Source organism: Entelurus aequoreus, linkage group LG03 (genome assembly GCF_033978785.1).
Source record: "Entelurus aequoreus isolate RoL-2023_Sb linkage group LG03, RoL_Eaeq_v1.1, whole genome shotgun sequence".
Taxonomy (NCBI): domain Eukaryota; kingdom Metazoa; phylum Chordata; class Actinopteri; order Syngnathiformes; family Syngnathidae; genus Entelurus; species Entelurus aequoreus.
The window spans coordinates 73,087,884-73,114,300 of NC_084733.1; the positions used below are offsets into that span (position 1 = coordinate 73,087,884).

At 34.8% G+C, this 26,417-nt stretch overlaps 1 protein-coding gene across 2 annotated transcripts in view; it reads right to left on the reverse strand.

Annotated features, from left to right (window-relative positions):
• Positions 1-2,760: 2,760 nt before the first annotated feature.
• The window catches only part of hapln3 (hyaluronan and proteoglycan link protein 3), a 31,889-nt gene continuing 8,232 nt past the window's right edge, over positions 2,761-26,417 (reverse strand). The window contains exons 1-5 of one of the 2 annotated variants that reach the window (XM_062042697.1): positions 22,494-22,590; positions 21,919-22,070; positions 18,469-18,876; positions 7,777-8,079; positions 2,761-3,669 (exon numbers count right to left, since the gene is read on the reverse strand). In XM_062042697.1, coding sequence (XP_061898681.1) covers positions 3,392-3,669; positions 7,777-8,079; positions 18,469-18,876; positions 21,919-22,066 — 1,137 coding nt within the window. In that variant the 5' untranslated portion in view covers positions 22,067-22,070; positions 22,494-22,590 and the 3' untranslated portion in view covers positions 2,761-3,391. Of the gene's footprint in view, positions 3,670-7,776; positions 8,080-18,468; positions 18,877-21,918; positions 22,071-22,493; positions 22,591-26,417 lie in introns of those variants that run through there. The other variant, XM_062042696.1, reaches the window with a different exon arrangement.

A 26,417-nucleotide genomic window follows, 5' to 3' on the forward strand; every position in this document is an offset into this window, starting at 1 on the left:
ATCAAACGTGTCTTTGTGTCCAATTATTGCTACAAGTCAACAAGGTGAATGGTAAAAACATGCTTGTTTCAAAGAAAACATAATTTTTGTCTGGAAATTAGACCACTTCTTTTAAAAATGTGCAACTTTTTCCACCTTAAAAGGTGAACTGCACTTTTTGGGGGAATTTTGCCTTTCACTCAATCATTATGTAAGAGAAGCATGTTTTTCTTATTTTTATGCATTCTAAATACTAAAAATAAGTCTGCTCTATTCTGCCTATAAAGCCCTTAAAAGACCATCCAAACACCTCTATTAAGGTTTTATATACATGCTGTAAGTATATGTAATGTAGTAACGCCATTAATTTCAAAAACTGATCACGACGTTTACTTTTTTTCAAAAACATAGATAAAAAATCACTGCAGACTTCATGGGAGCCAACAAACATAATAAAACATCACTTACTGTACAAGGTCGGCTGTCATTAGGATGCCGACTGACAGGACGTCCATATATTCCCACTTAGATAAAGAATTACTCATTATCCTGGTGGAAACAAGCCTCTTTTTGTGTCGTTTTTCGCCCTTTCCAGTTCTAAATTGGCTGTCAAAGTGTACCAGCTTGTCGGATTACATCCTCGCCCTTCTACTATCCAAGTGAGAGGCATGATTTATGATCTAGAATAAACTTTCACGAGCAGGGAAGCAGCTTACCAGTCGATCATGTCAACATTGGCACACCAGCTATACATTTTCTTGAAAATATAATACTTTTATGCTTTTGAATCGAAAATGTACACTTTTTCTAACAAACACGCAACTTTTCGCTTTCTTTCTTGAAAATATATATATTTTTCCTCAACATCAAAATTGTGTTTGTTTTTTACATAATTTCTACAAATAAATTTGCCTTGTAATCCTGTGTCTTGTATTGGTACTAACTTTGCAGCAGTTTCTGTTCCTGAGGAATCTTCAAGTCCTTTTTTTCTGGCGATAGCACCGTCAACATTTTTCCCAACTTTTTTCTGGAAAATCTTAACTTTCCTTGAAAATATGACAAAAAAAAAGGTATGTCTGGAAAATGACTTGTTTTCTCAAAAAATATGCAGTGCATTGTAAAAAAAACCCTCAAAACACAATTTCTAATTATATATAGCCAGCATGTTTTCTCAAATTATACTGCATTTTCTATACTGTACAGTTTTTATGGAAAAAAATATTTTCTCAAAAATATACCTTTTCCTGAAAATAAAATACTTTTATGCTTTTGAATGGAAAATGTTTCTCAAAAATGTGCAACTTTTCTCCTTTTTCCCCAGAAAGTAAATTTTTCTCTCTACATCAAAATCGTCTTGGTTTTTCACGTCATTTCTACAAATAAACTTGCCTTGTAATCCTGCGTCTTGTTTTGGTACTAACTTCTTAGTAGTGTCTATTCCTGCTGAATCTTCGAGTCGTTTTTCTGGCAATAGCGCCGTCAATATTTTTCCCAGCTTTTTTCTGGAAAATCTTAACTTTTCTTGAAAATATGACCAAAAAAAACATTTTGTACAGTTCTGTCTCGAAAATGGCTTGTTTTCTCAAAAAATATGCATTGCTTTGTAAAAAAAACAACCTCAAAACACCATTTCTAATTATATATAACCAGCATGTTTTCTTAAATTATACTGTATTTTCTATACTGTAAAGTTTTAACGGAATAAAAATAAAACTTTTGTTAAAAATATACCTTTTCCTGAAAATAAAATACTTGTATGCTTTTGAATGGAAAATGTTTCTCAAAAATGTGCAACTCCTTTTTCCCCAGAAAGTACATTTTTCTCTCAACATCAAAATCGTCTTGGTTTTTCAAGTCATTTCTACAAATAAACTTGCCTTGTAATCCTGCGTCTTGTTTTGGTGCTAACTTCTTAGTAGTGTCTATTCCTGCTGAATCTTCGAGTCGTTTTTTTGGCAATGGCGCCGTCAACATTTTCCCCAGCTTTTTTCTGGAAAATCTTAACTCTTCTTGAAAATATGACCAAAATAAAACATTTTGTACAGTTCTGTCTAGAAAATGGCTGGTTTTCTCAAAAAATATGCATTGCTTTGTAAAAAAAAAACCCTCAAAATACCATTTCTAATTATATATAACCAGCATGTTTTCTCAAATTATACTGTATTTTCTATAATGTACAGTGTTAATGGAATAAAAATAAAACTTTTGTTAAAAATATACCTTTTCCTGAAAATAAAATAATTTAATGCTTTTGAATTGAAAATGTTTCTCAAACATTTGCAACTCCTTTTTCCCCAGAAACATTTTTTTTCTCTCAACATCAAAATCGTGTTTCGACGTATAAACTTGCCTTGTAAACCTGCGTCTTGGTTTTGTACTAACTTCCTAAAGTACCAATGATTGTCACACACACACTAGGTGTGGCAAAATTATTCTCTGCATTTGACCCATCACCCTTGATCACCCCCTGGGAGGTGAGGGGAGGAGTGGGCAGCAGCGCCCGGGAATCATTTTGGTGTTTTAACCCCCAATTCCAACCCTTGATGCTGAGTGCCAAGCAGGGAGGTAATGGGTCCCATTTTTATAGTCTTTGGTATGACTCGGCCAGGGTTTGAGCTCACAACCTACCGAGCTCAGGGCGGATACTCTAACCACTAGGCCACTGAGTAGGTGGTGTAACTTTAGTAGTGTCTATTCCTGCCGAATCTCCCCGTCCTTTTTTCTGGCGTCTTCAGCTTCATTTGTTCATTGAACCAAAACCATACATAAACAGCAGCCATTTTATTGACTTGTATAAAAACGACACAAAATGCACTGGCATACATTACATACTGTGTAGTATATAAAAAAGTAAAAAGGTACAAGTGTCGTCGCTCGTTCGACACAAACAATGACAATCGCATACTTTTGTGGCAGATATTTCAGTGTACACACACGCAATATGTACTTTTTATGTACTTGTAGTACTGACATCAAGTCTTAGTTTGGAGTACTGCGCTAAAGTAATGTTGCTTCAAGCAATTTTAAAAAGTATTTTGTAATACGGTGGTATAATGTCCCTTTTCCACCACATGGTACCACTACTAGTACTACCAGTTTCTAGCCAACATTTGAGGATGGGAATGACCGAAAACAACACACACGCTAACGTTAGCTTACCCGGTTGCATCTCCGCTTAGCTCCCGCGTCCTCAGACTCCTCCATTGTTGTTGTTTGTTACTACGACTACTTCCTGGTTTTTAAGTAGCTATTTTCATGTGGACGAGCTGAAACCGAGGCGGGTCAAGCAGGTACGGAGCAGTGGAAAAGGGGCATAACTTAGTGGTCACAGTAGTTTGTAGGAGGAAGAGGAGCACAATGGACCTAAAGATGCCCATTCGCCCGGAGGCTAAAGCTAATGCTCACAGAGAGTCTACCGATAGCAGTAGACGCCAAACTTCAGGTGCCATGGGGGGAAGCCATAGCTCCGCACCCCAGGTTCCGGGGGTCCGCAGTTAGCCCGGACCTTGGTGATGGGGTAGCGGACGCTGGCGTCGGCCAACCACCCGGCGTCGCAGCGGTCCAATCCTGAGAGCCTCCAGGCGGCGTAAAGTTGGCCCACTTTGGCCACGGAACTGAAGTCTCTGGCGCAAGCCTGGACCGCCTCGGTGAAGTTGAGCCTGGTCGGGTTCTGCAGGAAGTAGACCGTCCCTGCAGCAGGAGAACACCAATGCAATATGATGTACAGCATAGGAGTTGTATCTTTGAACAAATAATAATTATTATTCATAGTATTTGTTCTTTCACAATATTATGTCAGACCCACTCGACATCCATTGCTTTCGGTCTCCCCTACCCACATATGCGGTCCTCTCCAAGGTTTCTCATAGTCATTCACATTGACGTCCCACTGGGGTGAGTTTTCCTTGCCCGTATGTGGGCTCTGTACCGAGGATGTCGTTGTGGCTTGTACAGCCCTTTGAGACACTTGTGATTTAGGGCTATATAAATAAACATTGATTGACTGATTGATTGATTAAAACACGTGTAATACAATAAGAGATACAGTATATTTCATTTATTTTTAATTTAAAAAAATAATAATATAAATTTAAAAACACTAAAAAGGATAAAATACAATAATTAAAAAATTAAAAAAGCATTACAATAAAATATGCTGTTGCTCTGGTAAGACATGCGCCCAGAAATACACATTTTCAATGCTAAAAATATTTAATAGTAATATACCTAAAATATTTGATAAAATAATACAGTAAAATGTAATATATTTGTATTATCTTACAATAATTTTAACACAATAAGAGATACAGTATATTATTGTATTTATTTTGATTTAAAAACAAATGATATAAATTAAAAAACACTAAAGAAGATAAAATACAATATTAAAAAAATAGAAGTATTACAATAAAATTTGCAATACAATATACCTGAAACATTTTATAAAATAATACGGTAATATGTAATATATTTGCATTCTCTTAAAACATGTGTAATACAATAAGAGAAACAGTATCTTTCATTTATTTTTAATTTAAAAAAATAATATAAATTTAAAAACACTAAAAAGGATAAAATACAATATTTAAAAAATTAAAAAAGCATTACAATAAAATATGCTGTTGCTCTGGTAAGACATGCGCCCAGAAATACACATTTTCAATGCTAAAAATATTTAATAGTAATATACCTCAAATATTTGATAAAATAATACAGTAAAATGTAGTATATTTGTATTCTCTTACAATAATTTTAACACAATAAGAGATACAGTATATTATTGTATTTATTTTGATTTAAAAACGAATAATATAAATTAAAAAACACTAAAGAAGATAAAATACAATATTAGTATTACAATAAAATTTGCAATAACAATACACCTAAAATATTTTGTAAAATAATACGGTAATATGTAATATATTTGTATTCTCTTAAAACACGTGTAATACAATAAGAGATACAGTATATTTCATTTATTTTTAATTAAAAAAACAAAACAAATAATATACATTTAAAAACACTAAAGAGGATAAAATACAATAATATAAAAAATTTAAAAAAACTATTACAATAAAATATGCTCTTGCTCTGGTAAGACATGTGCCCAAAAATACACATTTTCAATGCTAAAAATATTTAATAGTAATATACCTCATATATTTGATAAAATAATACAGTAAAATGTAATATATTTGTATTCTCTTACAATAATTTTAACACAATAAGAGATACAGTATATTATTTTATTTATTTTGATTTAAGAACAAATTATATAAATTAAAAAACACTAAAGAAGATCAAATACAATACAAAAAAAATAAATAAAGTATTACAATAAAATTTGCAATACAATATACCTCAAACATTTTATAAAATAATACGGTAATATGTAATATATTTGCATTCTCTTAAAAGACGTGTAATACAATAAGAGAAACAGTATATTTAATGTATTTTTGACTTTAAAATAACAATATAAATTAAAAAAACACTAGAGAAGATAAAATACAATAGTATTAAAAAAAAAAGTATTACAATAAAATATGTTGTTGCTCTAGTAAGACATGCGCCCAGAAATACACATGTCCAATGCTAAAAATATATTTAATAGTAATATACGTCAAATATTCGATAAAATAATACAGTAAAATGTAATATATTTGTATTCTCCTACTATAATTTTAACACAATAAGAAATACAGTATATTATTTTATTTATTTTGATTTAAGAACAAAATATATAAATTAAAAAACACTAAAGATCAAATACAATATAAAAAATTAAAATAAAAAGTATTACAATAAAATTTGCAATAACAATATACCTCAAATATTTTATAAAATAATACGGTAATATATTTGTATTCTCTGAAAACACGTGTAATACAATAAGAGATACAGTATATTTAATTTATTTTTTATTTTAATAAAATAAATAATATACATTTTAAAACACTAAAGGAGATAAAATACAATATTTAAAAATTTTTAAAAAGTATTACAATAAAAAATATGTAGTTGCTCTGGTAAGACATGCACTCAGAAATAAACATGTTCAATGCTAAAAAATATTTAATAGTAATATACCTCAAATATTTGATAAAATAAAACAGTAAAATGTAATATATTTGTATTCTCTTTCAATAATTTTAACACAATAAGAAATACACTATATTATTTTATTTATTTTGATTTAAAAACAAATAATATAAATAAAGAAAAAAATAAAGAAAATAAAATACAAAATATTATATATATATATATATATATATATATATATATATATATATATATATATATATATATATATATATATATATATATATATATATATATATATATATATATATATATATATATATATATATATATATATATATATTCACTAAGGTTCAAAAGTTTGGGGTCACCCAAACAATTTTGTGGAATATCCTTAATTTCTAAGAACAAGAATAGACTGTCGAGTTTCAGATGAAAGTTATCTTTTTCTGGCCATTTTGAGCGTTTAATTGACCCCACAAATGTGATGCTCCAGAAACTCAATCTGCTCAAAGGAAGGTCAGTTTTGTAGCTTCTGTAACGAGCTAAACTGTTTTCAGATGTGTGAACATGATTGCACAAGGGTTTTCTAATCATCAATTAGCCTTCTGAGCCAATGAGCAAACACATTGTACCATTAGAACACTGGAGTGATAGTTGCTGGAAATGGGCCTCTATACACCTATGAAGATATTGCACCAAAAACCAGACATTTGCAGCTAGAATAGTCATTTACCACATTAGCAATGTATAGAGTGTATTTCTTCAAAGTTAAGACTAGTTTAAAGTTATCTTCATTGAAAAGTACAGTGCTTTTCCTTCAAAAATAAGGACATTTCAATGTGACCCCAAACTTTTGAACGGTAGTGTATATACAAAAAAGTATTACACTAAAATATGCTGTTGCTCTGGTAAGACATGCGCCCAGAAATACACATTTCCAACACTAAAAATATTAAATGAAATTTAGTAATATACTTTAAACATTTAAGAAAACAAATGAAATATGATATTTTATTCTATTCAAAGTATTTTAACACAATAGAAGACACTTGACATTGTTTTATTTATTTTAATTTAAGAACAAAAAATATAAATACAATTTTTAAAAAAGTACAATATTATAAGAAAGTATTGAAAAAAAATATGCTATATCTCTTGTAAGACATGCAGTCATAAATATACATTTCCAGTGTTGTACATTTTGATCAAATATAAGAATATACCTCAAACATTTCATAAAATAATACAGTCAATCAATCAATCAATGTTTATTTATATAGCCCTAAATCACAAGTGTCTCAAAGGGCTGTACAAGCCACAACGACATCCTCGGTACAGAGCCCACATAATGAAATGTGAAATGTAATGTTTGCATTCTCTTCAAAATATTTTAATACATTAAAATGTAATTCAAATCACTTTTTTAATTTTGTATTTTATCAAATATAAATGGAGAAAAAAAACACTGAAAGTAAAATAACCTTACATCTAAAATAATTGTACAATTACAACCTTTTAAAAGTGTTTTATTTAGAAAAAAAAACATGCCACTAACTAAAATATATATTTGTGCATATTTTTGGACTAAGTAATCATTATAAGGCATAAAAAATATAAGACATATTTAAATTTGTATTTTAAAAGTATTTGTTGTACTGCAAACATATGCAGTATATAATAAATATTGTATCTATTTATTTATTACCTTTTAAATTAAAAAAACCTTAAATGTAAAAAATGTTGACCGCTGACCTTTGATGGAGGCGGAGAAGCAGAAGGCGTCAAAGCGGTGGAGAAGGCGGTGGCGTGGGCCGTAGTTGCGAATACCGGGCGCCAAGTCGGAGCCCCCGCATCCGTCGCGTGGCGCCGTGATGGGATACTGCACCGTGCCGTCGGCCAACCAGCCGGCGTTGCACCAGTCCAGGCCTTCTTCCCACGCCGTGAACAGCTGCTCGAAGGTGGCCAGCGTGGCGTCCTGATCCTGGCACGCCTGCTGCGCCCGCGGGTAGTTGAAGCGGTAGCGTCCTCTGTTAGAGAAGTAGGGAAACACCACACCTGTGCAGGAAAACACACCTGGGCTAGTTGGTTCTTTGTTACGTCATAAGGGGCTTAGATTTGACCTACAACTTGATGTTTTTTTTAATGATTTCTTTCTTTAATTCAATGACTATCATCCGCTTATTCTTCTCAGCTCTGTCCTTCACACTCACTTTCTAGTAGCAGCTAGGTGGCAGCAGTGCGCAATCTAATCAACAGGCTCTCTGTTCTACTGATTAGAAGTAGGAATACATGTGTACAGAGCTGACTGAAGGGATGGAGAAGTTTGTAACAGGAATGAGATAAAAGGAATATATAAATCTGAATACATAAATAGGGGTTTTCAACGTTGTCCAGGCCAAGGACTCTCAACCCGATGGAGTGAGGATCTCCTACTTATCGATCTTGTAAAAATTGGGTTTTATGTTAAACTGGTCATAATGGTACCTTGTTATTGTGAAATGCTAAGATTCAATTAATAGCAGTAGTGTCGCTAATAGCTAGCTGGCTAATAGCGCGCTAATCACTAGCTGTCCACTGGCGCGTTAAATGTTAGCAGGCAACCACAGCGTTAATCGCTAGCTGGAAACTAGTCCGCAAATCACTATCTGGCACCTAGTCTCCAAATTGCTAGCTGACAACTAAAGCGTTAATTGCTAACTGGCTACCAGTTCACATATCGCTATCTGGCAACTAGTGCACTAATCGCTAGCGGGCAACTAGAACGAAAATCACTAGCTGGCAACTTGCACACTAATCCTCAGCTGGCAACTGCCGAGTTAATTGCTAGATGGTAACTATTCCGCAAATCACTATTTGGCAACTAGTGCGCTAATCGCTAGCTGGCAACCACAGCGTTAATCGCTAGCTGGCAACTAGTTCGCAAATCACTAAACTAAAGGATTAATCGCTAGCTAGCAACTAGTCCACAAATCGCTAACTGGCAACTAGTGCGCTAATCGCTAGCTGGCAACCACAGCGTTAATCGCTAGCTGGCAACTAGTTCGCAAATCACTATCTGACAACTAGTCCACAAATTGCTAGCTGACAACTAAAGATTTAATCGCTAGCTGGCAACCAGTCCACATATCGCTAACTGGCAACTAGTGCACTAATCGCTAGCTGGCAACTAGAACACAAATCACTTCCTGGTAACTGGCGCACTAACCAATAGCTGGCAACTTGCACACTAATCGCTAGCTGGCAACTAGAATGCGAATCACTAGCTAGAAACTGGCGCACTAACCACAAGCTGGCAACTTGTGTACTAATCGCTAGCTGGCAACTAGAATGCGAATCACTAGATGGAAAATGGCGCACTACCACAAGCTGGTAACTTGTGTACTAATCGCTAGCTGGCAACTAGAATGCGAATCGCTAGCTGGTAACTGGCGCACTAACCACGATCTGGCAACTTGCACACTAATCCTCAGCTGGCAGCTGGCGTGTTAATCGCTTGCTGGCAACTATTCCACAAATCACTATCTGGCAACTAGTCCTCAAATTGCTAGCCGACAACTAAAGGGCTAATCGCTAGTACAATATAGTCTGCAAATAGCTAGCTGGCAACTACAGTGGACCAACCAGAGAACAAATGGCAAGCTGGGAACTAGTGCACTAATCACTAGCTGGCAACCAGAGGGCTAATTGTTAGATGAAAGCTAGAGAGCTAATCGCTAGCTGGCAATTAGTCCGCAAATAGCTAGCTGGCAACTACATTGGACAAACCAGCGAACAAATGGCAAGCTGGGAACTAGTGCACTAATCGCTAGCGGGCAACTAGAGTGCTAATCGCTACCTTAAATGCTAACATAAATACCCCCTGCACCACTGCAGTACCTCAATGAACTTTCTGGGTATATATATATATATATATATATATATATATATATATATATATATATATATATATATATATATATATATATATATATAGCTATACTGTATATATATATATATAGCTATACTGTATATATATATATATATATATATACATATATATATACAGTATATATATATACATACAGTATATGTATATATATACATATATATATACAGTATATATATATATATACAGTATATATATGTATATATATATATATATATATATATATATATATATATATATATATATATATATATATATATATATATATATATATATCACAGTATATATATCCAGCCATCCATTTTCAATATATATTTATATTTGATTGATTGATTGATATACAATCGTGGTCAAAAGTTTACATACACTTGTAAAGAACATAATGTCATGGCTGTCTTGAGTTTCCAATAATTTCTACAACTCTTATTTTTTTGTGATAGAGTGATTGGAGCACATACTTGTTGGTCACAAAAAACATTCATGAAATGTGGTTCTTTTATGAATTTATTATGGGTCTACTGAAAATGTGACCAAATCTGCTGGGTCAAAAGTATACATACAGCAATGTTAATATTTGGTTACATGTCCCTTGGCAAGTTTCACTGCAAAAAGGCGCTTTTGGTAGCCATCCACAAGCTTCCGGTTGAATTTTTGACCACTCCTTTTGACAAAATTGGTGCAGTTCAGCTAAATTTGTTGGTTTTCTCACATGGACTTGTTTCTTTAGCATTGTCCACATGTTCTCAATGGGGTTTAAGTCAGGACTTTGGGAAGACCATTCTAAAACCTTCATTCTAGCCTGATTTAGCCATTCCTTTACCACTTTTGACGTGTGTTTGGGGTCATTGTCCTGTTGGAACACCCAACTGCGCGCAAGACCTAACCTCCTGGCTGATGATTTTAGGTTGTCCTGAAGAATTTGGAGGTAATCCTCCTTTTTCATTGTCCCATTTACTCTCTGTAAAGCACCAGTTCCATTGGCAGCAAAACAGGCCCAGAGCATAATACTACCACCACCATGCTTGACGGTAGGAATGGTGTTCCTGGGATTAAAGGCCTCACCTTTTCTCCTCCAAACATATTGCTGGGTATTGTGGCCAAACAGCTCAATTTTTGTTTCATCTGACCACAGAACTTTCCTCCACAAGGTCTTCTTATCTTTGTCCATGTGATCAGCAGCAAACTTTAGACGAGCCTTAAGGTGTCGCTTCTGGAGAAAAGGCTTCCTTCTTGCATGTTAGCCTCTCAGTCCTTGGCGATGCAAAACACGCTTGACTGTGGACACTGACACCTGTGTTCCAGCAGCTTCCAATTCATTGCAGACCTGGGGCCGTACTTATCAAGCTTCTTAGAATTACTCCTAAGAAGTCTGCTAAGAGTTGACTTAAGAGTAAATAAATTCTTCGCTGAAAGCTGCACTTAAAAGTTAGTTATCAAGCGTCTTACTCACACTTTCAGCGAAGTTTAGGACTGAATCTTAAGTGTCACACTCAGAGCTGAATTACGACATTACTATGTGCCGTAAACGGAATTTTAGGTGACGTCATTTCTGTGTCCATAGAAATGACCAATCACGGAAGGGAATCCCTTGTCTAAGAATAAAGAAATATCTTGGAAATATTTAAGTGGACAATGGGAGTGTATATTTTGACAATAAACTACAAAATAATACAAAACAAACTAGTCCCCGCCGGCACTCACGCTACCGCTCCCTCTCTTCTATCGCCCACACACTCACTGACGTCACTCACCTCACGGCCACACACATACGCTACTGTCATAACATTTTCTTTCCAATTCATTAATTAGGCAACTAATTTGAAACTGGTGTGGGTGGCTCTATATATACTAGCCCACTGCAGACACATGCAGAAATCAACAAGGAATCGAAAAGTATTAAATCTGTGACAAAAATAATATCCGCTCTGTCTAAACGATACCGTTTGATCAGCTGCTCGTCATAAAAAAAAAAAAAACATTGTTCCGTTCCCTGAACGTTCGTGCACGTCTCTCTCGCCTCAGTGCCATCCCCTGCTGGCAACTCCTAACCACTTAAGACACCTCTGAAGGTCTCTTAAATATCGTGGAGAGTAGGAGTGATTCTTAGACTTAAGAACGTTGATAAAAAGCTTTTATTCTTAAGTTTGAGAGTAGGACTAAATTTCGCAAATTCTCAGGACTTAAGTGTAAAATGGCACTCTAAGAAGCTTGATAAGTACGGCCCCTGATTTTTGGTGGTTCTCGGTTGACTCTTGATCATCCTGACCAATTTTCTCTCAGCAGCAGGTGATAGCTTGCGTTTTCTTCCTGATCGTGGCAGTGACAAAACTGTGCCATGCACTTTATACTTACCAACAATTTTCTGCACAGTTGCTCTTAGGACCTTAAGCTACTTTGAAATGGCTCCGAGTGACTGTCCTGACTTGTTCAAGTCAATGATTCGTTTTTTCAGATTTGTGCTGAGTTCCTTTGACTTTCCCATTGTCGCGTTTGTAACCGAGTCTAATGACTGCATCACATGAGCCCTATTTAAATGGGCTCAGAGAAGTCAACAGGTGTCGTCAATCATAATCACTCACATGAAGTTAAGAGGCCATGCCATGAAGCTAATTTGATTTAATTGTTACTTTTCTACATCATCAAAATTGATCATGTATGTTGCTGTATGTATACTTTTGACCCAGCAGATTTGCTCACATTTTCAGTAGACCCATAATAAATTCATAAAAGAACCAAACTTCATGAATGTTTTTTGTGACCAACAAGTATGTGCTCCAATCACTCTATCACAAAAAAATAAGAGTTGTAGAAATTATTGGAAACGCAAGACAGCCATTTTTGCTCGCTATCAGTTTGCTATTAGCACCCGCAAATTCTTTTTGGGTTCTAAAATCTCACAAAGCTTTGAAGTTTTCATGTACAACATTAAGGCAAAAGGAATACACACATTCACACTTGACAAACAACACCACATTTAAAGTAACACAATTGCTCCACATGAATGGCATACAATCTAGTATAGATCACACAAAAATACAATATTCTTTACAAAAATGTATTAATTATTTGTATGCAATCAATTTAGAAACCAAAAATAGACCAAAAAGAAAAGGAAATAATTACTATTTATTATTGCTGTGTGTGTATGTGTGTGTGTGTGTGTGTGTGTCAGCGCTGACTCTGTCCTTGTCTGTTTAGTCTTCTTATCTAAGTATGGTTTTTGAGCAAGGATTTGAGGAAAAATGGAAGTTAGAAAATTATACATTTGCAGTGGTACAAATAACACAATTTTGATACAAATAATTTAATAATTATACAAATAAATAATATTTAGTTTGAACTGTCCGTTTGGGAAGTCATCAAAAAAGGTCCAGAAAAAGTACTTTGTGTATCTTTATTGTGTCACTCACACGTGTGACGGATGATGTGCGGCCGTTATCGAGTGTGTGGTGTCTTGTATCATCACTTGTGTTGATGTTGTGCATTGTGTGTGGTGCAGAAGATTGTGGAGTAGAAACAGTAGTTTTAATCCTAGCACAAGAACACACACTGCCCAGGCGATGACACAATCAACCTTGCTCCACTTATACCACTGACTCACTCACACACACTGATAGTGAATACATAAACATACACTGATAGTGAATACATAAACATACACTGATAGTGAGATTTAGAAATATTGCGCCTGCTCTCGAACATTTAGAAGCAAAATATGTATTTCCTGTTGGTGCATATGCTATATATTGCACTCACGCATACAGAAAAATGGGAAATAAGTCAGAGAACTAATAAATATCATTGGGCTTTCAATGCTTATGATTTATTAATAAATATATATGAAGCAATGGTGACCAGTGCATACCCATTCATTGTCACTGGGGTGAAAATTCCAGGAAAACCGGGAATTTGGGGAGAGGGAAAACATGTTTTGCGTTCAATATATCGGAAGAGTAGTGTGTGTGGATGGTTGAAAGGTCGGAATCAGGTTTAAAAATGGCACAACATTTTGAGAATTTAGGGCATTGTAGAACTATGACTGTGTCCATTCATTTGAATGGGAATTTCCTGGAAATTTTAGAATTTTGTGAAAATCAGGAATTTTTGAAAATGTTGATAGTAGCACAAGTGTCCTAGAATATTTTAATTGGTTGGTGTTGGAATTTTTAGAATTGGTTGAAAAATGTTGACTTAGTAACAGTTTGAGTTGAGAATGGGTATTTCAGAATTTTGTGAATTTCAGGAAAAACGGGAATTTTTACGGAAAAAAGAACATTTGTTGTACCAACTAAGAGGAATGATTTGAAGGTGGAATGGTCAAAAACAGTTAAAAAATGTGGACTGTGAAAACTTTCCAGGAAGAGGTGAAAACCGGGAATTCCTGGAAATTTGTGAACTTGGTATGAAATGGTAGATTGATTGTCCAAGGTGAGATAAGTGTGTGGATGGTGGAACGGTTCGAATCGGTTGAAAATGTGGGAATCGTGCAAGTTCGAAAAATGGCCCATTTAATGTGACTGGAGAGAAAATTCAGAGAAATATCCGGAACACCGGGTATTTGGGGAGAGGGAAAACATGTTTTGCGTTCAATATATCTGAAGAGTAGTGTGTGTGGATGGTGGAACGCTCGGAATCAGGTTTAAAAATGGCACAACATTTTGGGAATTTAGAGCATTGTAAAACTATGACTGTGTCCATTCATTTGAATGGGACTTTCCTGGAAATTTTTGAATTTTGTGAAAATCGGGATTTTTTGAAAATGTTGATACTAGCACAAGTGTCCTAGATGATATGAATGGGTTGGTGATGGAATTTTTAGAATTGGTTGAAAAATGTTGACGGAGTAACAGTTTGAATTGAGAATGGGTATTTCAGAATTTCGGGAAAACCGGGAATTTGTACGAAAAAAATAAAAAAATAAAATGTGTTGTCCTAACTAAGAAGAATGTTTTGAAGGTGGAATGGTCAAAAACGGTTTAAAAAATGTGGACTGTGAAAACTTTCCATGAAGAGGTGAAAACCGGGAATTCCTGGAAATTTGTGAACTTGGTATGAAACTGTAGTTTGATTCTCCAAGGTAGGATAAGTGTGTGGATGGTGGAACGGTTCGAATCGGTTAAGAATGTGGTAATCGTCCAAGTTCGAAAAATGGCCCATTCATTGTCACTGGGGAAAAAATTCCCGGAAATTCCCGGAAAACTGGGAATTTGGGGCAGGGGAAACATGTTTTGCGTTCAATATATCGGAAGAGTAGTGTGTGTGGTTGAAAGGTCGGAATCAAGTTTAAAAATGGCGCAAGATTTTTGAGAATTTAGGGCATTGCAGAATTATGAATATGTCCATTCATTTGAATGGGAATTTCCTGGAACTGTTGGAATTTTGTGAAAATCTGGAATTTTTTAAAATGTTTATACTAGCACAAGTGTGATTATATGAATGGGTTGGTGTTGGAATTTTTAGAATTGGTTGGAAAATGCTGAATTGAGAAAGGGTATTTCAGAATTTCGGGAAAAACTGGAATTTGTACGAAAAAAACCCAAAAAGAACATTTGTTGTCCCAACTAAGAGGAATGTTTTGAAGGTGAAATGGTCAAAAACTAAGGTTGTCCCGATACCAATATTTTGGTACCTGTACCAAAATGCATTTCGATATTTTTCTATACTTTTCTAAAAAAAAGGGGACCCCAAAAAAATGGCATTATTGGCTTTATTGGAACAAAAAATCTTAGGGTACATTAAACATATGTTTCTTATTGCAATTTTGTCCTTAAATAAAATAGTGAACATACTAGACAACTTGTCTTTTATTAGTAAGTAAACAAACAAAGGCTCCTAATTAGTCTGCTGACGTATGCAGTAATATATTGTGTCATTTGTCATTCTATTATTTTGTCACAATTATGAGGGACAAGCTGTAAAAATGGATTATTAATCTACTTGTTCATTAACTGTTAATATCTGCTTATTTTCTGTTTTAACATGTTCTGTCTACACTTCTGTTAAAATGTAATAATCACTTATTCTTCGGTTGTTATGGAATGTGAATACCTTACATTAGTTTTGGATGATACCACAAATTTGGGTATCGACCAGATACCAAGTAGTTACAGGATCATACAATGGTCATAATTTAAGTCATCATGTGTCCAGGGACGTATTTCCTGAGTTTATAAACATAATATAGTATATATAATAATAATAATATATATAATATAATATATATAATATATAATATAATAATATATATAATAATATATATATAATATATAATATAATATATATAATAATATATAATATATATAATATAATAATATATATAATAATATATATAATATATAATATAATATATATAATAATATATATAATAATATAATATAATATATAATATAATATATATAATATAATATATATAATATAATATAATAATAATAATATATATATAATAATATACATTTTTTTTAAACGAAAAAAGACCAGTCCTTTTTAGAGGCGGTATAGTACCGAATATGATTCATTAGTATACCGGTACTATACTAGTACCGATATACTGTACAACCCTATCAAAAACGGTTGAAAAATGTGGACTGTGAAAACTTTCCAGAAAGAGGTGAAAACCAGCAGTTCCTGGACATTTTGGAACTTGGAAAATGGTAGTATGATTGTCCAAGGTGAGATAAGCGCGTGGACGGTGGAACGGTTCGAATCGATCAAGAAATGTGGGAATCGCGCAAGTTCGAAAAATGGCCCATTCATTGTCAATGGGAAAAATGACCCGGAAAACCGGGAATTCTGGGGTAACCTGGGATATTTAAAAAAAAATGTTTTGGAGAGCTCACGATTCCCGGTCGAGCCGAACATTTTGATACTTCAACGGTTTCGATCTGATGAAAACTGTGGACTGTTGTCTCCGGCAAACTTTGGTGGCGGAACACTAATAATAAATAGATGATTTTTTTGGTGTAGAATAGGCTGACCATATTGTGAAATCCCAAAAAGAGGACACATATATGCGTGCCAAGGCGGGCAGCACGCCAAGGCCGGGACTAGGTGAACATTTGCCAAGGATACTCGAACTTGCTTTATAAATAATATATTTATTTAAATAAAGCATTTTTTCTCCTCTGTTGACAGCAGTGTTGGCGCTAGGAATTTTCAAAATGGGGTCCCAGAGACCCCATCAAGTCATACAAATGGGGTCCCACAGTACATTTTTGGGGTCCCACTTTTTTGCAAGCGTTTTGAAAACAAATGATAAACGTTTGCATTATCCTGTTATATCTCACATTCTATATTGTGTTTTGGAAAAAGGTTGTCATAATTGTTACTTAATTCATTAAAAAAAAAAAAAAAAAAAAAAAAAAATGTGTATACATTATTCAGTTATAAACATTCATTCACTTTCTTCTTTCCTTTATGGATCTAAACTTTACCGCTGCTGGTAGTTTTTTCTATGTTTTTATTTAATAAGTTGTAGGTGTATTTATTTCAGTATTAAAGTGTAAAAAGTGTTTTGCCTGGGTCATGAAATGATGATAATGGTGTGCCAGGGCATACATACACTTTATATTTAACGCTTAAATCTCTGGAGTCTACATCAACTTCAGATCTATTCCTCATTTCAAAATGTTTTAGGTTTTTTTATGTTGGTTTTTTATGTATATATTTGTACCATGAATTGATTAACGTGGACCCCGACTTAAACAAGTTGAAAAACTTATTCGGGTGTTACCATCGACCCCAAAAGGGACAAGCGGTAGAAAATGGACTGTACTGTGCAATCTACTAATAAAAGTTTCAATCAATCAATCAATCAATCCACTACCTCGCTCTCTCGGTCTCTGCCCCTCCCTCATGAATGCTGCTGCGTGCACACACCTTCACAATTTGTTTTGTTTTTAACCCCTTCTTAACCCTGGACGTACATTGAAAATACACGCAACCCTAATTCAAAATTCCGGACATTTGAGGCATTTAAGAAACCCGGCCCGGACAGCCCCACAAAAGAGGACGTGTCCGGGGAAAAGAGGACTTATGGTCAGTCTAGTGTAGAATCTTATATGTGTGAATGCTTGGGCATTGCTACGGACATCACCCGGCCACTACAACACAGCCACGACGTGGAAATACCTCATCCCATCCTGGGTAATTGATCTAAGTCAGAACTGGGCTTAAATTGTTCCGCAAATATACTTGACAGTCACAGCTAAGATAGCCATTAGCTGTGTTGTTAACTTTCCGTGTTGTTAGCATTGTGTGTCCTGCGTTGTCATTCCCCTTCAAAGGCTCACCAATGTGGAGATGTGTTATTGATGAGGCAGGAGCTGAAGATGAAGCGCATCAAAAAGTTGCTCTGACAAAAGTCGGTCAACTTGATTGTCGTGGCGGCGATAACGCTGATGTTAGCCGCCGTGTTGTTAGCATTATTCACACTTAACCCGTAAACAGTGAATGTTTTAATCGCTCACAACATAATAATAGTAATAAATTAGGTAATAAGATCCATCAAACACATCACTGACCTCGCAGCTCCAGCTCCACGGTGACGCTCTCGTCCTCCACGCCGTCAATCACCTCACATCGGTATCGCCCCGTGTCATTGAGGCGCAGCTCGTTGATGACCAGCGACATGTCGCCCGGCGCCGCGCGTCGCAGGCGCACGCGGCCCCGGAAGCTGCCGTAGCTGCGGTGGCGGTTGCCCATTGCGACCATCACCTCCGTCTCCATGGCGGGGGCGGCGCCCGGGGCAGGGGGGGCGGCGGGCGCGGCAGTGTTGGCGGGCAACCACGACCACTTGACCCGCGTCCTGCGGGGGGCGCTGACCTCAGGCTCGTAGTGGAAGTGGCACGGGAGGGTGACGCTGCTCCCCCTGGTGGCCGACACTGACGGCTGGGGGGACTCCACATGCAGACGCACGCCGTTGTAGTAGACTGGAGGACATCACGGAACATTTGTTTTTGTTTGACTTTCAGTGAGCCTCTCAAGTACTGGCCGGATAGCACAGTAGATCTACACTTGTTACCATGGCGATCAACTTGGTCCAATTTGATGCACTGTGACTACATCATCAATACCGAACAAATCTAAATTTTTTATGCTCAGCACTTCAAAAAACATTCCTTTAAAAAAAAAAAAATTTAAATTATAAAACAGGCTTCACTACACATCTTAAAATAAAGACTGGAGCGCTGCCAACTATCCGACGTGGTAGTTTAAGAGTTTTCACTTAGTTTTTCTTAAGTAAATCGGCAAACTTAGCACTTCACTAAAGACTGCTTCGTAAAATAAAAATAAAAAACAGGCTTCGCTACAAATCTTGAAATAAAGACTGGAGCTCTGCCAACTATCCAGCGTAGAAGCTGTAAGCTTGATCATTTAGTTTATCTTCAGCACATCAAGGAACTCAGCACCTTAAGAAAGACTGCATAGTGAAAAGAATAATAAAAAAATTAAAATTAAAAACAGGTTTCGCTACACATCTTAAAATAAAGACTGGAGCTCTGCCAACTATCCGACATGGAAGCTTTAAGCTTGATTATTTGATTTTATTTGGCAAATTGGCAAACTTAACACTTACAAAAGACAGCTTTGTTAAAAAACTACAACAAAAACAACAACAATACAGGCTTCGCTACGAATCTTTAAATAAAGACCGGAACTCTGCTAACTATCCAACGTGGTAGCTTTAAGATTGATCATTTAGTTTTTCCTTAGTAAATCGGCGAACTTAGCACTTCACTAAAGACTGCTTGGTAAATTAACATTTAAAAACAGGCTTCGCTACAAATCTTGAAATAAAGACTGGAGCTCTGCCAACTATCCAACTTAGAAGCTGTAAGCGTGCTCATTTAGTCTATCTTCAGCACATTAAGGAACTCAGCACCTTAAGAAAGAATGCTGATTAAAAATGTTTTTTGTTGTTGTTTTTTTTAAATACAAATAGGCTTCGCTACACATCTTAAAATAAAGACTGGAGCTCTGCCAACTATCTGACATGGAAGCTTTAAGCTTGATTATTAGATTTTTTTTTTTTTGGCAAATCGGCAAACTTAACACTTACAAAAGACAGCTCTGTTTAAACAACAACAACAACAACAAAAAACAGGCTTCGCTACGAATCTTAAAATAAAGACTGGAGCTCTGCCAACTATCCGACATGGTACCTTTTAGATTTATCATTTAGTTTTTCTTTAGTAAATCTGCGAACTTAGCACTTCACAAAAGGCTGCTTTGTAAAATAAAATTTAAAAAACAGGCTTCGCAACACATCTTAAAATAAAGACTGGCACTCTGCCAACTATCCAACGTACTTTTAGCTTGATAATTTAGTTTTTCTTTAGCAAGTCGGTTAACTTGGCATTTCACAAGAGACTGCCTTATAAAACTAAAACAAAACAAAAAAACAGGCTTTGCTACACATCTTATAATAAAGACTGGAGTTCAGCCAACTATCTGATGTGGACGCTTTAAACTTGATAATTTTGTTTTTCTTTAGCAAATCGGCGAACGTAGCACCTCAAGAAAAACTTTGTAAGAATAAAACAAAACAGACTTCGCCACACATCTTAGTTGTTCCTAAGCAAATCGGCAAACTTCACAAAAGACTGCTTTGTAAAAAAAAAAACAAGCTTCACTAAACATCTTAAAACAAAGACTTGAGGTCTGCCAACTGTCTGATGTGAAAGCTTTAAGAGCTTCTTTTTTTTAGCACATTGGCAATCTTAGCACTTCACAAAAGACTGCTTTGAAAAAAAAAATCAACAACAACAAAAACACACACAAAAAAAAAAAAACAGGCTTCGCTACACATCTTAAAACAAAGACTTGAACACATAAAACTGTTTTGTTTTGTTTTTTAAACGGTCTTTGCTACACATCTTAAAATACAGACGGGAACTCTGCCAACTATCTGACGTAGAAGCTTAAAGCTTGATTATTGGCATTTTTAGCAAATCTGTGAACTTAACACTTCACGAATGATAGCTTTGTAGAAAAAAAACAGGCTTCACTACACATCTTCAAGTAAAGATTGGAGCTCTGCCAACTATTCGTCACAGAAGCTTTAAGCTTTATTATTTAGTTTTTCTTCAGCAAATCGGCAAACTTAGCACTTCACAAAAAACTGCTTTACTAAAAAAACAACAAAAAAAGGCTTCGCTACACATCTTGAAACAAAGACCTGAGGTGTACCAACTATCCAAGGTAGAAGCTCTGAGCTTGATTATTTAGTTTTTCTTCAGCAAATTAGCAAACTTAGCACTTCACAAAAGACTGCTGTGTTAAAAAAAAACACCAAAAAAACAGGCTTCGCGACACATCTTAAAACAAATAAAGACTGGCGCTCTGCCAACTATCTGACGTAGAAGCTTTAAGCTTGATTAGTTAGTTTTTCTTTAGCAAATCGAAGAACTTAGCACCTAACAAAAGATTGCTAGGTAGAAGGGGGAAAAAACAGGCTTCGCTACACATCTTAAAATAAAAACTGGAGCTCTGCCAACTATCCGACGTAGAAACTTTTTGCTTCACCGTTTAGTTTTTCTTCGGCAAACTTAGCACTTCACAAGAGATTGCTCTGTAGAAAAAAAAAAAAGATACAAAAAAAACCAGCTTCGCTACACGTCTTAAAATAAACAGGCTTCACTACACATCTTATCAAGACTGGAGTTTTGCCAACTATCCGACGTGAAACCTTTAAGCTTGATCATTTATTTGGCAAATGGGCTAAATTTGCCCGCTTTATGTACTCAACCACTTTGTAAAAAGGCTTCGCTACACATCTTAAAGTAAAACCCGCAGCTGTTGCAGACTTGAGAGCTGAAAAAGCACTAATGTTGCACTTCTGTCTAAAATCCAGCATCAAGCCGAGATTTTGGACAATAATCACATTACACAATTGAGGGACACTTATTTAAAATTCGTGGAAAAATATGAAAACTTTTATAAAAAACAAAAAATAAAAAAAAATGACCTACTTTCGCCATTGCCGCTGCTGTTGGTGACGTCATGGTAGTAGAATCCATTGTTGTATTCAGGCATCCTGCACCACGACGTAGGTAGCAGTAGTAGTAGTAGTTGTAGTAGCAGGCATGCAGCCAGCAGAGGGCGCCAGAGACCGAGCATGACGCTTTAAGAAGAGAAAAAACCAACAAAAATAATAAGCTTTTTAAAATTCCAGTTAGAATAAACACGAGGTTTACTGAAATTATGCATCAATAAAAACATTCAAATGATCGTTAAATCATACTCAAGCATAAATTAGGAACTCAACAACATCCAACTTGTTAAGCAGTAAATGATTGTTAAATTAAAGAGTAAAATAGAAAACAGATACAAATTATTTTATTGGGAGTTTCTTAGCGTCGGGTCATACAATTATCTTTTTGACGAGCATAAGTTCCTGAAAGAAAACATGTCTTTAACGATGTCTTTAACTTTCACAACACGCACTTTTAACGCATCTGTGCGAGAAGAAAATTTTGTTGTTTTTCACCCGTCAATTAAAGTTACTCTCAATTTGACAAAAAGGATATTCAATTAATGGACTCACCAGCCTTAGAGAACGTGGAAATACTCGCTGACAGCCACTCAGTGTGTGTGCGTGGGTTTGTGTGTGTGTGTGTGTGTTTGTGTGTGTGTGTGTGTGTTCATCTCCTCCTCTTCATTCGCTGCGTGGTGACGTCACCACGTCAGGCTGCTCACTGTGGCGTCCAAATTTAGAGTAATTATTCATAAATAAATTGATTTTTCATTTAGATTCAACCCTGTTATTCTTACACTGTTTTAAAAATGATAAGAATCTAGTATAAGTCCAAAATGTAACATTGTAAAATACAGAATTTTATGTGATCACAATACGAATACACGAATGATTCAATGACATCACACAATGCACAGCAGTGATTATATTTGTTTGTTGGAAAAGTATTTATGAATGAAAAATGTAAATTTAGTAAATTAACTAAAACAACTCTTTTTCTGTTCAGGAATGCAAGTAGCTAAAAAAAATGTAGGGACTATTTGAAATAAAAAAATATATATATAATCAAGGAAATAATTTTGTGGATACATTTTTATTAAATGTAATAACGTAAAAAACAATTACACAAGTTTATGGAATTTTGTGGGTCATTTCTTTAACAGAAAAAAATTAATTTTAAGGACTTTTTAGAAATAATTTATAACAAAAGGTATAATATTTTCACATTTTAATAAATAAGGTATTCTTTTTCAATTAGAAAATCCATGGTTCATGGTTTAGGTTTATTTCAAACATGCATACAGTTACAATATGATAAATCACTTTTTTTTTCAGTTTCTCATTGCAACATGTTCGAAAAGGAGTAGGAAGAAGCACAGCTTAATTCAATCCTACCCATTTTCCATTTCATAGCAATTACTAATACATTTATTCACTTCCTGATTTCCATTTATACACAATTTACTTCACAAATAATAAATAAAAGTTTCAAATAGTTAAAAAAAAAAAAAAGTAGAAAATCCACAAGATGAATAGAATTATCAAATGTTTCGATAAAATATACAAATGTTTCTTCTCCTTCTTTGCACTTTGGAAACATTTTTCAGTTTGAACAATATCTTAAATAGGATTCATATGGCCTCATTCCTGGGTTAGATCTCGCGTGAGAGGAAGAGGTGGGATTAATCATTTTGCGATGCAGTCTGCTGAAAATGATGGAAAGCGTCACCACACATAGCAACTGATGCTGTGGGCAAAGTTGGAATTGCCTCAAAACATATTTTAAGATATTCAACACTCTCCTGCCATCTGCTGGCTGTTAAAATTGGTCACGTTTCATGAGTCAGGTAAACCGCGACTAATGGGGCCCTTCCTACTGTATTAATACATTGTTCGACCTCTTTGCTTCATCCATTTCATAATTTAATTCCACATACTGATACACTGAAGGTTTTTAAGTGTTGTACGTGCATACAAATTCATGGACAACAATAACATTTGTCTAAAAAAACTACCACAAACATGTAATAACATAACAGAAACATTTAAAATAATGTTTAAAAAATACACTATTTTAGTTGAAATATGTCACAGTTTACATTTCTATTAATGTATTTGTTTTATATTGAATTCAAGAAGTGCAGCAACAGTCCGATAATGATTAAAAATCATTTTAATGTGAGTGTTATTATTTTAAAAGGCAGATGAGACAGCGCAGGTGTTCCTAATGTTGCGTCCCGTCTGCCAGTCAAAGGACAATTTGGCTTTTAAGGGCGTTTATAGAGTGTCTCTAGAGTAGGCGGGGTCACAGAGGGGGTCAATTGATGGACGGCGTAGTAAAAGACGTCTGCATCTCTCAATGGGGGACAATTTGGTGTTTTTGTGCTCGTTATTGTTGGACTCGAAAGTAGTTTGATGCCAATTCATTCACTCTAAACGTTGAGGGGATGCAGAGTAAACACTTTGACGATTTGTTGTGTTATGCAGCAGGATGGGGTCAAAGTGCGCGTCCACGCCGTGCACAGTTCAGCATTGTTATGAGAAGGCCTCAAGTCACGGCTGCGCGTGTCAACTCGCATTTCAGCCGCCGTCCGAGTTCGAAAACAAGAGCGGCGGTCCCTCAGTGGCGGGGGAGAACAATGCCGCTGAGCAAACACTGACATAACTGAGTGAAGGCTCGTTGTCACAGTGCAGATGTTGGGCGCCCTCGTGACACGAGCGCACCACTGTCAACAAGCACAACCCCAAATCTTTCAACGCCATGCTGCTGCTCGCATGGTTTTCACCCTCAAAGATTTTACACCGCCGTCTAACAAGAAGTGCCAACATAACACTCTAGGACAGGGGTGTTCAAAGTGCGGCCCAGGGGCCATTTGCAGCAAAAACTTTGTTTTTGTTATGGCAAACCCACAAAATAGACAATATTTTCCTCAAAAACTATATTTCAAAGTTGAATATTTGGTGTGAAATAACTGGTATCTTGAATAGTTCAATAACTCAAAACAATAGGTGTATATATATATATATATATATACATACAGTATATATATATATATACATACAGTATATATATATATATATATATATATATATATATATATATATATATATATATATATATATATATATATATATATATATATATATATATATTAGGGCTGCAACTAACGATTAATTTGATAATCGATTAATCTGTTGATTATTATTTCGATTAATAATCGGATAAAAGAGACCAACTACATTTCTATCCTATCCAGTATTTTATTGAAAAAAAACAGCATACTGGCACCATACTTATTTTGATTATTGTTTCTCAGCTGTTTGTAAATGTTGCAGTTTATAAATAAAGGTTTATTAAAAAAAAAAAATTAAAAAAAAAAGTTTTAATCAAAAAAAAAATAAAAAAATCTGCGCATGCGCATAGCATATATCCAACGAATCGATGACTAAATTAATCGGCAACTATTTTAATAATCGATTTTAATCGATTTAATCGATTAGTTGTTGCAGCCCTAATATATATATATATATATATATATATATATATATACATATATATATATACATATACATATATATATACATATACATATACATATATATATACATATACATATATATATACATACACTACCGTTCAAAAGTTTGGGGTCACATTGAAATGTCCTTATTTTTGAAGGAAAAGCACTGTACTTTTCAATGAAGATAACTTTAAACTAGTCTTAACTTTAAAGAAATACACTCTATACGTTGCTAATGTGGTAAATGACTATTCTAGCTGCAAATGTCTGGTTTTTGGTGCAATATCTACATAGGTGTATAGAGGCCCATTTCCAGCAACTATCACTCCAGTGTTCTAATGGTACAATGTGTTTGCTCATTGGCTCAGAAGGCTAATTGATGATTAGAAAACCCTTGTGCAATCATGTTCACACATCTGAAAACAGTTTAGCTCGTTACAGAAGCTACAAAACTGACCTTCCTTTGAGCAGATTGAGTTTCTGGAGCATCACATTTGTGGGGTCAATTAAACGCTCAAAATGGCCAGAAAAAGAGAACTTTCATCTGAAACTCGACAGTCTATTCTTGTTCTTAGAAATGAAGGCTCAAACACAAAATTGTTTGGGTGACCCCAAACTTTTGAATGGTAGTGTATATATATATATATATATATATATACACACACACACACACACAGTATACATACACACATATATATACACATATACATACATACACATATATACACACACACATATATACATACACATATATACATATAAATACACATATATACACACATACACACATGTATATATAGTATATACATGTTTTTTAAACTCATTGCTCTAAACATAATGAATCAAAATCAATATTGCTGAGTTATTGACCTGTTTTCTACAGCAAAAAGGGCATTCAACAAACAAACTATAAAACTAATAAGCATGAAAGTAAAAAAATATATATGCATGACTTATTTTTAACTCTTATAAG